At 34.8% G+C, this 17,001-nt stretch overlaps 2 protein-coding genes and 1 long non-coding RNA gene across 5 annotated transcripts; all 3 read left to right on the top strand.

Moving 5' to 3' along the window:
- Positions 1-8,376: 8,376 nt before the first annotated feature.
- On the top strand, positions 8,377-11,710 carry LOC113770582 (26S proteasome non-ATPase regulatory subunit 10-like). The gene is made up of 5 exons (XM_027315089.1): positions 8,377-9,117; positions 9,604-9,736; positions 10,298-10,422; positions 10,584-10,730; positions 11,166-11,710. The coding sequence occupies exons 1-5, from the start codon at positions 8,911-8,913 to the stop codon at positions 11,298-11,300; spliced, it is 747 nt and encodes a 248-aa protein (XP_027170890.1). The 5' UTR covers positions 8,377-8,910; the 3' UTR covers positions 11,301-11,710.
- Positions 11,711-12,706: 996 nt separating this feature from the next.
- Positions 12,707-15,016, top strand: LOC113772233. 3 transcript variants are annotated; one of them, XM_027316826.1, is made up of 5 exons: positions 12,707-13,221; positions 13,413-13,502; positions 13,672-13,768; positions 14,238-14,438; positions 14,606-15,016. In XM_027316826.1, the coding sequence occupies exons 1-4, from the start codon at positions 12,996-12,998 to the stop codon at positions 14,377-14,379; spliced, it is 555 nt and encodes a 184-aa protein (XP_027172627.1). In that variant the 5' UTR covers positions 12,707-12,995; the 3' UTR covers positions 14,380-14,438; positions 14,606-15,016. The 3 variants fall into 3 exon arrangements, with proteins under 3 accessions (XP_027172627.1, XP_027172628.1, XP_027172626.1); XM_027316827.1 differs by having other exon boundaries at positions 12,708-13,221; positions 14,873-15,016; XM_027316825.1 differs by having other exon boundaries at positions 12,710-13,221; positions 14,589-15,016.
- A 1,000-nt stretch (positions 15,017-16,016) lies between these two features.
- Positions 16,017-17,001, top strand: LOC113772516. The gene is made up of 3 exons (XR_003468558.1): positions 16,017-16,402; positions 16,517-16,585; positions 16,919-17,001. It is a non-coding gene; the product is annotated as an uncharacterized LOC113772516 (long non-coding RNA).

Raw genomic sequence — 17,001 nt, 5'->3', positions numbered from 1 at the left:
ACATCCACATCTCCTTATCCTTGCCTATATAAATCCTTTGGTAATACTTTCTATCCTGAGTATCATCCTTTTTCTTTTGTTTTTTTTCAATGTTCAAAGAGTTCTTTTTTGTGTCTGTTGACTTAAGATGTATTTGAAATTATGGTATCCTATTAAAAAAACACGTGTTTTCAACAAAAATACTTTTAATTTATTAAAAGTTAAATTATTTAAGTTACGCAAAATTAATTATCAAACGTCTTAAAAATACTTTAAGCGTTTAAAAGCGCTTTTATTGCAAATGCGCCGCAGCTTCAAACGCCTAAAATCAAGTTGTTCATAAAGCCGGATACGTGTCCCAAAGACGTGGAGGTTATTGACAATGGAGGCGTGACTTCTCTTCTGTGGGTCTGACTTGTTCATGCTACTTTTTTCCGAAAACAAAACGTCAACCCCAAACCAAACTACAAAAGAAAATTTTAGACGGAAAAATAAAAAATATTGGAAAAGGGATGGAATAATAGAAGGGGAAAAAAAAAACTGATTTGGAGTGTCCAAATTATAGCTAACATATATAGCTTCTAGTGATCATTTTTAAATTCTATCGGCAATTCATTTCTTTACCATAAATAAATCAGATTTCCTTCCCGAAATATGACATGACGGGTTTTTCCATCCACCAAAGTCATTCCGTGCGGTGACCAAGTCCTGGAATAATGATAATATTAATATATTTCATGTTTTAACAGCTCCACGACTTTGAACTTTGACCCCAAATGGGAACACGCCTTTCCGTATTAGAAACGTACGAAGTCTACCCGCAATATCTGAAAAGGTTGAGTAGCACACAACACATAATATATTTCATGTAACGCTGTTGACATTTGTCGCAAATTTTTTTTTTTTAAATGGCTAATTGTAGAAGGACGAAGTTAAAATATACTAAGTAGTTAGATTACAAATCTTTACACATCAAAGAGGTTACTAATTCTTATCACTACAAGGGATTAAAAATTACTCCATGTCCTTTTTTTATATTCACACGACTAATATTAACGAGTGTGTCTGGATAACAGATTATTAGAAGTATATTATTTAAAATAATTATTATAGTATTCGTTGAGATGTGATGTATATATAATAAAAAAATTTGTTAAAAAATATGTTTAGCATATAAGTAAATAATTTATTGACAAATGACTCCTATTCAAACCCACCTTTTTTTTTCTAATGATATAAGCTTTTTTTTTTTGTTTTTGTTTTTGGAACCACTGGATCCATCCCATACACACCCATTTGTTTGAGGGGGTACGCAGACCGAGAGATTGTATCAGGTGGCAACATCACAAGCTCATCAATCATTGCGCAAATCTCCATGAACTTAATCAATCGCCGTTGATCGCGAATGATGTTCACCACGTTGTGACATGTAGGGCTGCGATGCCGAGGACATGACACCAAATATAGTTGCCGAAATTCAATTAGGTGGGACCGCGCATAATTCATGATGGACTTGATGTCAGTTGTCACAGGACAGTTTCATTCATTTTACCGTCTGCCAACTATTTGCGCCGACAGCTCGTAATTTGGTCTTTATCTTTGTTTTTCATTTTTTTTTCCCACGAAGACCATTGAGGTTGGCGTCTATTTTTGACTAAATAACGGAGTTTGGAATGTTTATTGCAACGAGTAATGCAGAAATTTGCTGCACTTACGAGGTAATTTGTTTCCTCCTTTCTGGAATACGTCTCTATCAAATAATCCCGATCTGGATGGTGCATTAGAGCCGAAATTAGGTACAAACGATAATTACTTTTTGCAATTACTGCAAATTGGGTGGATTGCTTTGAGTATGGGGTGTCAGTAACTCTTGTTGTAAGCATATTTGAGCCGACATTTTAGAGTGTTTCTTGATAGATTAGAGATGGAGTTATAGTACAATCTTTCAAATTATTTTTGATTGCTTATATTTAGTATCGGCTCATACTTTAATAAACTCGAATTTTAAAAATTTAATAGCCCAAATTGTATCATACTATCTCGCTAAGTGTCGTGGCACAAATTTATTATTTTTAATCTTGGTTATTGTATTTTCAAAAATCGAATCAATTCAAGTTTTGACCGCTATTATTATCGAAATTTTTTGTTACGTGAAAAGGGTAAAGAGTCTATGCTCTATAGACCGGCCGTGCATCGCAGAATTGAAGTAAATTTAAGGCTTGGCCGCTTGGGCTGGTGATTTATGACTTCAATGACGGCTACTTGGAAGTCAATTTGCTGACAGTGTATACATTAGTTAATCTAGATACATATCACATATATAAAATTTAATGTTTAAATTAAATTCAAATAACATGGTATTCATCCAATCTCGTCAGTATATACACTGACAATATAAGAAAAATTAATTCTTATTGTATTTGTTAATTCCGAGTTATGACAATAATTAATCTTGGATAGAATTTTGATGTCGACTGGTAAAACTTGAGCTCAACCGGGCACGCCACAGGTTCACAATTTGGATGGCGCAGAAATCCTATAAATAGTTGAGTAATTTTAGAGTCTCATGGATTTTGCAAGAATATCAAAGAAAATTTACACGCCTCCTTGAGCACTACCAAGTGCTCCACAAATTAAAACTACTTACCTGTGCAGTACATAACTAACATCTGATGAACAAAATTCCCAATGATGACATCAGGATCAATCACCGTTCTCTTTTCCCACAGTAACTGTAATGAGGGAATGATAGTGGTGGGCGTAAGGGTGGCGGTGGTGGGTAGTAGTGATAGATGCAAGAAAAAAATGATATAGATTTTATTTTTATATATATTTGTAGTCGTTTTTAATATATTATATGGGTGTAATGTTTTTAGAGTTATTTTTATTTGTGTATTACTGTAATATTATATATGAAAAACTTGTTTTTCTAAAAAATGAGAAATCCAAACGGACCTGCTAATCGGAGCTTATCAAAACATGAAATTTCTACTATCAAAGGCAATCCAAAATGTGAAAATTTGTTGTATGTTTGTTGTTTCGCAGTTTGGTTACAAGTGACGCTGGTGGGCATCACAAGATTTGTAATTTCCAATCTTTCCTTTGTTGCCTTAAATACCATTCCTGGTGCACGTGGGCCTTAAGTGATCAGTTCCATGAGTTTAGGAAGAAGCAGAATATGTGTACATAGTTCATGATTTATTTGCTTATCAAAACAAAACCTCCCAAAAAGGCGGAAACATGTCCCAAAGAGGGATTGTCCATTGCTCTAACAAGTCACAACCAAAAATTTTTTTTTTTTTCAAAAAGGGATTTGAGTGGATTGCTATCATGCCCCAAAATTCGAAATCCCTTGACTGCCCGGTCCAATTGGACTAATGGGCCTAAGAAACAAATGGGGTCATATTCTGATTCAGCCTCTCTAGTCTAAGGAATTCTAGGCAAAATCACACAGCCGATTGGCAAAGCTAAAGCTTTCTACATGGGCCACCAAATGTCCAAGGATTCGTTGTTCCAAGATGCTCCAGGTCCGGGTCGTATGGTTCGCCAAAAAATCAAACGCAGGCAACATCGTCCGCATTCTTGATTTGAAAATTCTTTTATTTGTGTTTATTGCTTGCGATTTTCAGTCACTCTATGTAATGTACGTGGACTCAATCCAAATATGTACTTCTAGGAGCTATTCAGAAATAATTTATTGGAAAGAAGTTTGAGGAATAAACTAAAATTTTACAAGTTCTGTGAAAAGGGAAATGATGATATAGAAATTTGGCAATTAGCAAAATCATGTCTAGCTTGGTGTGTTTCAAATAATATTTTATCCAAATACATTATTCTAAATTCAAGCCCAAAAAAGGGCTTCAGATGATCGAACAAGCTATAGTGCTAACTATTGAGCTATAGTGCACCGAAGCAGGGCCTAAGTCCCTCCGTGGGCACAGGTCGGGTCGAATCCCTCCTGACTGCGTTTCCTCCTTAGAATTTTCGAAAAATTAACCAAAGGTTATTTAGCTCATTTCGAATCTCTCAGTAGATTAGCTAAATCCATCCTACTCCCATTTCTCTGAGTATATGACTAATTGTAACAATGTTGTGATAAAAAAATTGAGGTAAATCATGCATTTCTTACCTTTTTTTGCTAGTGAATTGTGATTTAATACACACGTGGAAATCTCTTTACAAGAGAGGTGGACTTCGTACGTTGTAATATCACTAATATGTGAACCGTACGTTTATATCATAATAATAATAATTAATGACATTGTACAAAGAGTTTTCAATTGCAAAATGTCCGTTATGCTTTACCATAAAGAATGTCTGTTGCGCCTTGTTTGGAAAGGGATTTTTTTATTAAAAAATCTCTATGTTTTGCATGAACACGCTTTTCAATCACTGTTTTACTTCACATGTATCAAATTAGTACATTTTCTACAAAATTCCAAAAATTTACAATCCTAACACAATTGAAGATGACAACTTCCTACTAAATGTTACATCTCCTAATAAGTCTATTATTTGTTGGTTTCTTGTCAAACCAGAATAAGGAAATGATCTCGATGTAACTCAAAAATATAGGCATTTGTGGGTTCAAATGTGAAAATTGTTATTGATTAAATTATAAGAAATTTTTGAAATCAAAAATGAATATTTGTGAACAATGTGGATATCATTTGAAAATGAATAGTTCAGAAAGAATCGAACTTTCGATCGATTCTGGTACTTGGGATCCGATGGATGAAGACATGGCCTCTCTGGATCCCATTGAATTTCATTCGGAGGAGGAACCTTATAAAAATCGTATTGATTCTTATCAAAAGAAGACAGGATTAACCGAGGCTGTTCAAATAGGCATAGCCCAACTAAACGGCATTCTCGTAGCAGTTGGGGTTATGGATTTTCAGTTTATGGGGGTAGTATGGGATCTGTAGTTGGGGAAAAAATAACCCGTTTGATTGATATATTTTACATCCCAGAGGGGCTCTAATTGGAGATACCATTGTTTCTGGTACAGGAGTTCCTATAAAAATGGGAAATGCCCTACCTTTGAGTGCGGTTTAAACTATTGATTTACGTAATTAGAAGTAACCAATTAGGTTTACGACGAAACCTAGAAATCGATCACTGATCCAATTTGAGTACCTCTACAGGATAGACCTCAACAGAAAACTGAAGAGTAACGGTAGCAAGTGATTGAGTTCAGTAGTTCCTCATATAAAATTATTGACTCTAGAGATACAGTAATATGGAGAAGACAAAATTGTTTCAAGCACCGACAGAACCGGAAGCGCCCCTTCTTTCAAAGAGAGGAGGGCGAATTATAGTAATTTGTTCCAACCCGAGACATAAACAAAGACAGGGAAAATGAAACAGAGCACTAAGTTCAACAATTATTTATTATTTGTAATAAACTAGTAGTTAGTTTATCGGAATCAAAGGAAATAAGAATGAAATTTTCTTTGGTGGCAAAGTTCAAATTGTAGAACGAATCAAAAGTTGTGGATAATTCTTTTTTACTTATATTTCTTATTTCTGATTCTTAATTCAATTTTTTATTAAGAAGTCTATATTAAAAAAAAGATTGAATTCTTCAAATTAGGCAAACAAAACGAATTTCTTATTTTTATCTTACGTATCAAATAAAATATAAAAAATAAAGAGTTTTTATTTTGAGAAGTCATAATACAAGAGTTGTTCAAGTGCTAATAAGTTTTTTTTTTTTGAAGGAAGTGCTAATAAGTTCAGAAAATGTGCCTAAAAAAAAGTATAAAATCCGAGAGTATGCTTGCACGAAGAATAAAACTTTGGAACCACCTGCCTGCACAAAGTGGGCAGGACAACCTTTGGGACACACGTCATCATCGTGAGACCGGTTCAAAGGTACGCGGTTCGCTAAGTTTTTGATAGCTTTTGCCAAATAATTTGTACTATGGATATATTTTGAAACTCATTTTTTTTTTATTTTTTCGATCATCTTTTCATCCCACGTGCCACAGTAATAATTTTAAATGATCTTGTATTCAACCACATTTAATGATTTTTGGCCACTATTTGTAAAAGAATTATTTACTTGCATTAAGAATTCTTTTAAATTATTTTTTTATTTTTAATCATTGTTATGTTTCATACTCCTTTCGTTTCATTTTGATAGTTTTATTTTTCTTTTCTGTATGTTATAAATTATAGTTCACTTTTCAATTAAATAATATAATTAACTTGTAAATTTTGTAAAATACTCTTATTTAATGTATTTTGTTATCAGTCAATATAACCTACCTCATTTATTAATTGCTCGAATCCATACATTGAATGGTGCAACTTTTCATAACATTGTTGCTATAATTAATGTAAAGATATAATAATTAGCCGTAGTTCTAATACCAATGTAAGGGTATTTTAGAAAAATAGTAGGTTAAATTTAATCTTCCAATAAAGTTAACTAATTTTTCTTAAATTATGTAAGGAAAAAATCATGAATATTAAAATGAGACAAAGGAAGTATACATTTATTACAAAAAAGTATTATAAAAATATTTTTTATAAGTAATCTTTTATCCAAAACACACAAGTCTCATCTCATTATTAAACATAAAAAAATGTGAAACAATTCATAAAATATTAAGTGCATAATTATGAGTAGAAATGGGTGCATCATATTTTTTAATCATTTTTTTTCTCGCGTACGTCGCATAAAAAAGGTATTATAATAAGTATTATTTAAAAAAATTATTTCAAATAATCTTAAATCCAAACATATTTACCATCTCATGAATGGATGGTGTTCTCGGGGACATCGAGGGGACGTGCCTGATTCAAAGAAGTCAATAGATTCAGGCCCAACACGTGTTTTTAGACACTGTACTAACAAACAAAGCACAATAACAGACACCACCGCTTTTCTAAGTACGACTTCTTTCTTTGCATGCAAACTTCGTCGTTTTGCATCCAATTGCAAACTCGTATGTATCACAAGGGTCTAGATAGGAGATTATTTTAAAATATTTTTGGAATAATTCATGTAATATATAATCATGTAATATATTTTGTGATATGTTATACGTGAAATATAAATAATTAAAAATAAATTTTCTATACAAATAAATTACCAGATAATAAAAATCATAAAACAATAAATGTGAAATATTTAAACAACTAGTACAATGACACGCCATAGTCATATCACTAGTAAGAAGGACAATGCAAACGGAGAAAAAAAAAACTATACTAAAACTATAGACATCTTTTAGTAACCCAAAGAAATTTTATATTGTGCCAACGATGTCTTAGTCTAGTCACAAAATAATTCAAAGTTAGAATTTCGAAAGTTATAGATTAGGTTTAAATCTCACTAAATGCTAGTTTAGTCTATGAATATCAATAAATTGTATACAAAAAAAAGAAAAAAGTGTGTATACGTTGTCTAAAATGCAAGTGTTAAAAAATTCAAATGTACAAGTCAAACAACATTAACTAGTGAGCAGCTTGGTAGGTTGTAAGAGAAATAAATTTTGCATTAATTAAACTCTAAATTAGCTTTATGTTCACATTACGAGTTTTTATTGCATAGTTTGACGAATCATCATTATCATCATTTACTATAAGTTTGGCTAACGGGTGTCTTGCAGAAAATATCCTCATGTGCTAATTTTTTAAAATGAAAAAAAAATTTGATAAAGTATTTAGATGTAGGGTATAATAAATATGAATGCATATATTCACATAGTAAGTTAAATATACTTTAGGTGTAATAAAATGAATCCATCATTTATTAGTGCCGTTGGGACACCACTATGGGTACATTGGAAAATTTTTATATTTTTCGTGAATTCATTTTTCAAAAAGGGGAATCGAGGCATGCACTTTTCTGGAAGATTGAGCTTCCTTTCTCTCCTTCATCGTCCAAACGAAGATCCTCGCTTCTTTCTTTCTTTTGACCAACAACGGCATATCCCTAAAGGGATGGAACCTGAGAACACCGGTGGACATTGGGTGCTGCAGGTTGATTATAGATTCCATGCAAGCATCAATATGCTGCACTTGTGTTCTCAGGTCACCCCTTTGGGGCAACCCCGTTTTCCTACTGTGAAATTCATCTGTATGTAGTAATCAAATTCAGCACTAATTCCCCTTTTTATATTTCATTCATTCTTTCTTTTTTACTTATTTGTCTTCTTCTTTTTTTTTTTTTACAATTTTCTTGTTTAATTACATGGCAGCAATTCAAACTGCAGATGATGACTTTAATGGGTTTCTAAGTCTCAGTTTAATTTCATCCCAACTTTGAAGATTTGTTCGCAAAATGATTTCTCCTCATGACTAGTTTTGGATCTATTATTTGTATTTTTTTATTTTTTTATTTTTTTTTGTCAGCACAGTGGATATCTAGATCCGTGAACTGATTATCGTACAACCCAACTAATTTTACTGCGTGACCGGGAGAGGCTGCTCAATATCACCGATCAGGTAAACCCGGAGACTCGATCCCTGGACGTGGCTCTCCCCCAACTGGGACTACAACCACAGAACAGAACCATAGTTTTTGGATCTATTATTTATGTTTATTCTCTTAAAAAGTGTTGAGAATTGTACACACATTCTTCATCCTTGGTTAAGTGAGTCTCAAGATGACTCTTGATGTGATAATTAAAAACAAAGAACTTGTTTATGACGCAATAATGACAAACACACTACCATATTATAATTATTATTGTAGACGACCCCAAAAAAAAACACACACACACACACACGCTACCATATGATCTGTAATTGCCAAAGTACTCTTCTACCCTTTCTTCTTCGGTAGACTACCAAGATACCCTTTCTTCCTTAACGGATTCCGGCCTTTAGGACTGACCGACTGCAAAACCCTAAGTTTACTACCGAACCAGACTGAAATTCGAAACTCGAATAGTATAGCAAAATAGCACTGGACATATGGAGATGGAAATCGACAATCCAAAGCCCAATTTCAAAGCTAACAACTCCCAAATCAAAGACGAAGACCTCTTCAAAGCCGCTGAGAACGGCGACGTTTCGGTCTTCGAATCCCTCTCCGACGGACAGCTCCTCAAAGCCCTCTCTCTCCGCAACGAAGATGGCCGTTCTCTCCTTCACGTTGCCGTCTCCTTTGCCCAAACCCAGGTGCACATTGATGTTTCGTCCTTCTAATCTGACCTTTTTCACCTTGTTCTTTCATTGTTCATCTTTTTTTGAATTTCTGTAGTTTTTAATATTTATTTATGATGATTCTACGCATATGTTCATTAGTTCCATTTGAATAAGCTTAATGCATTTGATAGCTATTGAAAGTGTAGAGTTTGTTTTGTTTTTGTCATACAAATTTATGTATATCAACTGCCGACTTAAGCTTGGCTAGATAAAAGCTCAGTTTGCTCACAGCCCGAGCACATTTTTGGTTCAAGCTCATAAAAATGGTGAAACCAACTAGATTCTCAGCGCCATTTTTATGAGTTCCTCAGCTAGGTTCCAGCTTTGTTAATCGTGTCCGCATTACCCCCTCTTTTTTTTTTTGGTGGCCGGAGTTGGGGGGAGGTTAAATTTGCAAGTTGTAGGAGTGGACTATTTGTTTTGATCTTAAAGCTAAGTATGTGTTGGTGAATGGTTCAGGTGGTGAAGATTCTATCAGCAGCAGAACCGTCTGTAAGTGGTGTAAATAGTACCGATGAGGAAGGCTGGGCCCCTCTCCATTCTGCAGCAAGCAGCGGGAGCGTCGAGATCGTGGAGATTTTGCTGAGCAGAGGTGATGATCGAGCTTCTCTCACGCTTTATCTTTGCATTAAATCATTAATGCATTTTTGTGGTGTTCTATTCTGCTTAGTTAGTTATCGAAAGTGATTTCGTGCCTAATGTTTTTATTGCAAGAGAATGTACTCTGGTTTGAGCTAGAATGCTGAAGGAAATTTCAAGGCAACAAGGGATAATATCTATTTGTGAACAGGGCTTTTGTATTGATTAAATATTGGAATAAATTAACGGGCATACCATGAAATGGTTGGTTTTTAGTTTTAAGTTTGATGGGATTATCTACTGGATGTCATGGAGATTTACAGATTTACAGGCTAACGGAGGATTCACAGTAGTTGATTGATGTGAGGTCTAGATGGTTATTGATTTTTTTAGGGGGAAATGGCATTTTACTTTTTGGGGGCAAAATGCACATCTGATAGGATGTTGAATATTATTATATGTCATGTCTCTTCATCAGTAAATTTCTTCCTTTAAAAGAAAATTAAGCAACAGTTAGAAATGTCGTGTACTTCTAAAATTGCTTGCCCTGAATGTTTTCAGTTCTTGTCAGCAGGTGCTGATGTTAATCAGAAGAATGATGGTGGTCGCACAGCTCTCCACTATGCTGCTAGCAAGGGTCGGTTTAAAATAGCTGAACTTTTACTCTCTCATGGTGCAAAGCTCAACGCGAAGGACAAGGCTTGTGCTTACACCTTAGCCTTTTTATCCCTTATTCAAAGATTTTGTTGCACTATGTTATGCAATATGTGGACATAGCTCTTGAATGAATGCATCAGCACTCAGCATATTTTCAGAACATGCAAATTCTTTTCTGATGATCTTTTATCATTATCATTCAGGTTGGTTGTACCCCATTACATCGTGCAGCCAGCACAGGGAACTCAGAAGTGTCTGAACTCTTAATTGAGGAAGGAGCTGAGGTTGATGATGTTGATAAGGCGGGTCAAACTCCTCTTATGAATGCAGTGATATGCGGCAACAAAGAAGTAAAGTTTCTACAATGTCCTTTGTGTGCTCCAACCATTTCACTGTAGATGTACCTAATTACTCACGCACATGCCATGTATATGTATCTTTTTAGCTGTTATTTATTTTCATAGCTTCAGAAAATAAGTATTTATATAACAAATTTATTCACTTGTGATTGGAAGTGTGACAGAGAAATTTCCAGTGACGGGAATTCTGATTAGATGTGCTTACAAAGTATCAAGTATCCTGGTTTTTCAGATTTTTTTCTCTTGCAATTCATCTGCCTAGTATATTTTGCAGAAATAAATGAAAAAATATGTATGTTTGAAGTTCATGATAACCATGCAAGGGAATAAGAGAATTCTCTTATACTCTGTCTGATCCTGTTAATTGGGGAATGTTTTTGCCAATCCATAGGTAATCTCATTCCGATCTAAATATTTTGTTGACAGGTTGCTCTCCTACTAATAAGACACGGAGCAAATGTAGATGTTGAGGACAATGAAGGATACACTGTACTCGGTCGAGCTTCTGATGATCTTCGACCAGCACTAGTTGATGCAGCGAAGGCCATGCTGGAAGAATAGATAGATTATACAGAGGAAAGGAAATTTCTTTAAATGGCTGGGGCTAATTTGATGCATTTGGGGTAACACACTAGGATCTATGCCAGTGAAAGTTTAAGGGGTAGAACGGCACTACTCTAGCTATGTTTTGTTTTTCTTTTCGGGTTCATCTGTTGGATCATCAAGTCAACTGGAAAGCCCAGATTTTGATCAGTTTCATTTAAATTGCTTATTTTTCTCAGTTTGTTTGATTCCTGGATTTGGGATGGTAACGCTCGAGCATTTTTCCCCTCCAACTTTTTGCATTAGCAGATGGGGATAAGATGTTGGAGGACTCGATCGCCTTACGGTCTTAGTGCAGGGTTTTAAAGTCCTTAACTGTGATAGGATCTCTCTTAGATGAAAAGAATTCGATGGCATATGAGAATTTATTTATTCGGGCCCCAATTGTCTTCCAACATGTATTAGTTTGTTTTTGTAAATGGTGAAAACAGATGACTTTTAACTTTGGGTGCCTCATTGATCTCGCTGTCAATCGAGAGCCCTAGAACGGGGTTATCGTGGCAATACAGATTAAATTGAAATTAAACTAACTACTTGGTATAGAAGATCTCCCAACCGCATCCGCTCTAGCTCGAGACTGTCCTTACTCCTTACAAAGAAAGCGTCTCTTGGAATAAAGATATGTTCATAAATGAGAGGAATTGAGAAAGGGGGAAAAAAAAGAGAGAACATAGGGATTGGATTTTCTAGGCATGAGTGACATAATAAAACCTAGACATAAGTGCGATCATATCAATACTAATGCATCGGATCCTATCAGATAGCTAGTTCCTATCAGAACTCAGAAACTAATAGCGAGTTTGGAAGATAAGATTTGAGCAGAAAAGAAAAGAAGGGAAGAGAAAGATAGATGTCTCTAACGTTTGGGAGATTTAGTGAAATAAAAAAGAAAAGAAAGCAACTGATTTAAAAAGAAATACACAACAACTACCGTTAAAAAAATTTTCCATTCCAAATTGGGCAGAAAGCAAAGGAAAGTTGCGGAGAGTCTACAAAAAATTTAAAAATTATTCATTCTATCTTATCCTTAAAAAGTTATTGAATCAAATTTTTATTGATCAATATATCCAAAATCATTTATTGTCTTTCATAAACTCCCAAACAACATTAAAAATGTTTGCGCTCAACTCCTTAACTATAAGTGTGCTTGTGCTTGGACTTAGCGTGTAGAGAAATGTTTGCTTCTTGTGAAACTCAAAATTGGTTCTCATTTGACTTTCATCTGTTACGGGCTTCCTAATCTTCTTCCCTTTCAAGAGAGGGAAAAAAAAAAATGTGAAAATACATGTTTGTCTTCTGCAAGATAACGGAAATCAATAATCAATGGAACTGAAGGATTAACAATTTGCCGAAAAAAATTGATGTTTAATTATTAACCATAGGACCCTGAAATCCGAGTACTTGTCTACCTGATTGCCACGACACACTGAAGTCAGCAAAACACTGCAGAGGCAGGACTGAGGAGAGGATGGGGGTTTCCTTGGTAGAAATAAATAACAACCGTTAATTCTTGTAACTGGCGACTGCCTGGTTCCTAGGATCCCATCATCGTCTACCTTTACACATGCTGCAAGGGCAAGTCTTGTTCTAGTTCTGGTTGAGCTTGGCAGAAAGATAGAGAGGAAGTACGAGATAGAAACATAACCAATCATCATGGCCTCATCTTTAATCTGGGCTTCACTGGACCCATCTGTCATCAAGCCAAGATCACTTTTTCCTTCTAAAGTTCCATCTCTACCTTCCAAACAGTTTCAGCAATCAGAAGCAGTAGTTGGTTTTAGGAATAATAGAGTAAAAGAAGCTGCTGCGGCTTCCATCAGAAAAGTTCAACTAGTTTCTTTCGCTGCCTCTGCTGCCCTCTTGCTATGCTCCAGTCCCGGTAATTGACTAAGCACCTTATCATCTCAGTGTATTTTGGTGGTTGCTTCTGAAATGTTTTTATTTTCTGAATTCTTGTAGTAATTACTAGTGCTAATCAGTAATGAAATACGCATTTACAGATTTGATACGAGGTGTTATTTTTTGGGTAAAATATCTGAATCCCTTTTTTTTTTTTTTCCTTTGGGGTAGCTAATGCTGGATTTTTCTCGGGCTTCTCTGGGATAGAGTCAGTTCCTGGTCCTGAGTTACCTCAGATTGACTTTCTGTCACGCTGGAATGGTATGTTAGCAACTGAATTATATAATTCTGCTGATCTCTCCTTAAAATTTGTTAACTCAGAAATGATACATGTTGCCGGCTTTTAGGGTTAAATCTGGGATTAGGTTTAATTAACTAACGTCAAAAGTCTAAGGAAAAAAAAAGAAATGATACATGTTGGAATTTTCAGAAGAAAACCAGAAGAAGTATGCTGAAGCTGATGCAAAATTCAAGGAGTCCCCCCTGCTCAAAAAGTTGCTTGAGCAAACTAGGTTAAACAAAGAGAAGTACGTTTTTCCTTCTCTAACTATTCATAGTCTTGTAGGAAGAGTTGCCATTCAACGCCCTGGGCGTCAGAAAAGTGAATTGAGCTTTTTATGACTTTCCTTGCTATATATCTATCAAAGTGGAGTCAAATTGATCATCTTGATCAGATTTGGAGGCTTTGCATAAACTATTTGTTCTTAAAATGTCTTGATAACCTGCTTATTTAACAGAAAAAAAAAATGAAAGATGAGAAGTAATTAGAATTTGGGCTTACCAGGGACCAGACGTCAAGATGCAGTGACATTTTATTTGTGACTTTGCCTGCCTTTCTTTACTTGTTCCAAGTAATTGACTGTTAGTTCGTACGTCTATTAATGTGGAGGCTGTGTTGTAAAAAATATGAGCTCCAGAACAAAATATGACAACTACTTTCCCCAAGACAAACAACTTGCCACCGCTTACAGTATATTCATTCATGTGCACCTTCAGAAATCGACAAGCTACTTTAGACAAGTATTGCATCCGAGGAGCTGAATGGGGTGTAGGAGATTGTTCAGCGGATGGAATGTCACCTCAAGACAGGGATAACTTCATCTCCATGCTGAAGAAAAAGGCTGGGATAGAAGAATGAAGAAAGGAGCCAGAGAGACCTTCTGGTTCGATCAAGTCTGTAAGAAGATTTATAATCAGGTACGTACGTTAACCTACCTGGGACGGTACGTACCTTTTTCTTGGATCAGATGTGGTCCTGATGGCAAAAAACTCTGTCTTGATTCCTAGTAGTAACAATTGCTTTGCATGTTTTGACACATTTGATATCTCCTTTGCTCTTTCCTGAAGGTAAACAATGATGTTAGGATCGAAAGCGGGCTGGTAAGTTCAATAATTGAGCAGCATGAAGATCCACTTGGTTAGAGACTTAGAGCTAGAGGAGAGCAATAAATAGAGAAGCCCATGAGCTCCTCCTATCTTAAAATGAAGATTAGATTCTGGAACCTGAAAAATGCTGATAAAGCAATCTTTAGGCAGACAGATGGTGGTTGCAGAGTCATTAGTGGTGGTGAATTGGCTCTACTTTCTATTCCTTAATTAGTACATCAACTAGATTTCTTCCTTTGATTCAGGTGCTTGTGCTTGCAGCACGTTATGCTTCTGGAGCCAGGTTGTTGTCGTAAGAGATCCTTCATACTTCATTTTTCAAAGCCCAATGCACATGACAGTAAGAATGAGATTTTTGTTTCTGTCCTAATTAATATGATATTTGGCTTTTTATTTTCTTTTTTTAAAAAAAAAAAAAAAAAAAAAAAACAGATTTTAGAAAAAGGTATGCAAAAGAAACTACTACTAGTTTTCGATCTGGAGACTGGAACACAAGGGCTCAGATTGTATACGTCTTCATGATGAAGTTTAATAATGCTTCAAGAAACTTCTTTATTAGTCGTAAAATGTATTATCTACGAGTAGTTTCTCTTGAAACTAGTAAGAAAAAAATGCTCACCTGTGGTCATGGATCAAGCTGCATTCTCCCTGAGTGCAGTTTCTTTACCTTTTATCAGAACATGATACAAACAGATGTTGCTAAATGCTAATGCACATTTAGCAAATGACGCATTCATCATTGGCTTCACTACTAAAATAGATATCCTTTTTATAATAGTAGTTGATTGCGGTATTGAAAACTTATAGTTTTATACCACATGCAGTAGAAAACTTATATAGTATTAGACTGTCTATCATTTTTCTTTTTCTTTTTTTGGCTAGTTTAGGTAGACAATATATTTCGAGCTAAAAGATAAATCAAAGTACTTGATACTCGAATCGAGTTCGGATCGATAAGAACTCCTTCAACCTTGGTGGTTCGCCAGCTAGTTGAGTCGAATTTGAACAGTATTTTATATTCAATAACATTCAAATTCGATAAAATAAAAAAAAAAAAACTCGTTCAATCTCAGTTCGACAGATAAACAAGTTAAGTTTGAACAAAATTTCAAATTCGTTAAAATAATCAAACAAATTTGAACTTTAAGGTGTTCGACTTGATTATATTCGTTTACCCTAACTTGTTTGGAATTTGATTTTCGATGAAAAATTTTTACGTTTTTCATAAATACATTTTTCAATTATTTTTTTACCTCATCAAATCGCCACAATATTTTTTTTTAACTACAAAAAACTCTTAAAATTAACAATCCAAACAAACAGAATTATTGGTTGAAAGAATCCGTGGTTCAACGGGATCTTTTGCTTTATAAGGACGGCACCAAACAATTATATATTGAATTTGCAAAGTGCAAAATCGTTGTCTAAAGCCAAAAAATTGTCAGATAGTACTTAGAATTTTGTCCGCACCGTCTATGACTCAAGGAAGGATGGGACGAGAAATCTGTTCTTCTGTGTCCCTAAAGGCGTGAATGTGTCAACGAGTCTTCAACTCTTCCTAAACCACGGAAAAAAATTACAAAATCCAACCGTAATCATTTAACCCCAAAAGCAGGAAGAAAAAATGGGAAAAGAAAAGAAAATTTCCGTAAGATCCCACAGGCGCAGCAGCCAAAACAACAGATAACGGTACTGCCCAGCCTCAACCTTCTCAACGTCTTCAGCTTGTCCAACTGAGCTCCGTTTCGTCACCCGACCCGCCCCGACCTCATCAGGTAAACTTTTAAAAGATTTCCGAAATATTTAATTATATTATTGTTTTCTGCTATTTCTCTCAATCATGCAAGTCAATTGCCTCGCTTCCCAAATCTGAAATCCATATTATTCAGGTACATAAGCAAATCATTGTTATTAACATGCTTCCCTGTCATATGTTTGACAATTTTACGGAGAACAAGGTAAATTTCTTGTTCGCAGAAACCTTAAATTTGATTTCATTCATATAAAGTCTCCAATAGAGGTTTACACGCATGAAATTACTAGTCGATGCCTGCATTATTTTGTTCAATCCTAATTAAGCTAAGGATTTTTTTTAATATTCTTTTGCGTTTTTCAGGCCCATTGATTAATCAGTTACTTTAAGATTTTTTTTTTTTTGCATGAAAGTTTCAATCTTTATGTTGATGTTGTTGTTGGTATACCTATATGTATGAGGTCAAGTACGTTTATTAGATGGTAAAAGATTAGTTTAATTTTGATGTATAGCTTCTCTTATTTCCTGGTTTTTGCAGGAGGATCTTTTTTTCTCCTGGTGAAAATTCATGTGGGAATTTTGAAGCTTCCTTATGTGTTTTGTGTGTTGGTGAGAATTTAG

The sequence above is a fragment of the Coffea eugenioides genome, chromosome 5 (genome assembly GCF_003713205.1).
Source record: "Coffea eugenioides isolate CCC68of chromosome 5, Ceug_1.0, whole genome shotgun sequence".
Lineage (NCBI taxonomy): Eukaryota > Viridiplantae > Streptophyta > Magnoliopsida > Gentianales > Rubiaceae > Coffea > Coffea eugenioides.
This window is presented reverse-complemented; position numbering and strand designations above follow the sequence as displayed.

What these genes read in the sequence shown, in the direction of transcription:
- LOC113770582 (XM_027315089.1), top strand. Translation starts at nt 8,911, where the DNA reads ATGGAGATGGAAATCGACAATCCAAAGCCCAATTTCAAAGCTAACAAC. An exon ending in TCTCCTTTGCCCAAACCCAG is followed by an intron (nt 9,118 to 9,603) that starts GTGCACATTGAT and finishes TGAATGGTTCAG; the next exon opens with GTGGTGAAGATTCTATCAGC. An exon ending in TGATATGCGGCAACAAAGAA is followed by an intron (nt 10,731 to 11,165) that starts GTAAAGTTTCTA and finishes TTTTGTTGACAG; the next exon opens with GTTGCTCTCCTACTAATAAG.
- LOC113772233 (XM_027316826.1), top strand. Translation starts at nt 12,996, where the DNA reads ATGGCCTCATCTTTAATCTGGGCTTCACTGGACCCATCTGTCATCAAG. An exon ending in CTTGCTATGCTCCAGTCCCG is followed by an intron (nt 13,222 to 13,412) that starts GTAATTGACTAA and finishes CCTTTGGGGTAG; the next exon opens with CTAATGCTGGATTTTTCTCG. An exon ending in ACTAGGTTAAACAAAGAGAA is followed by an intron (nt 13,769 to 14,237) that starts GTACGTTTTTCC and finishes GTGCACCTTCAG; the next exon opens with AAATCGACAAGCTACTTTAG.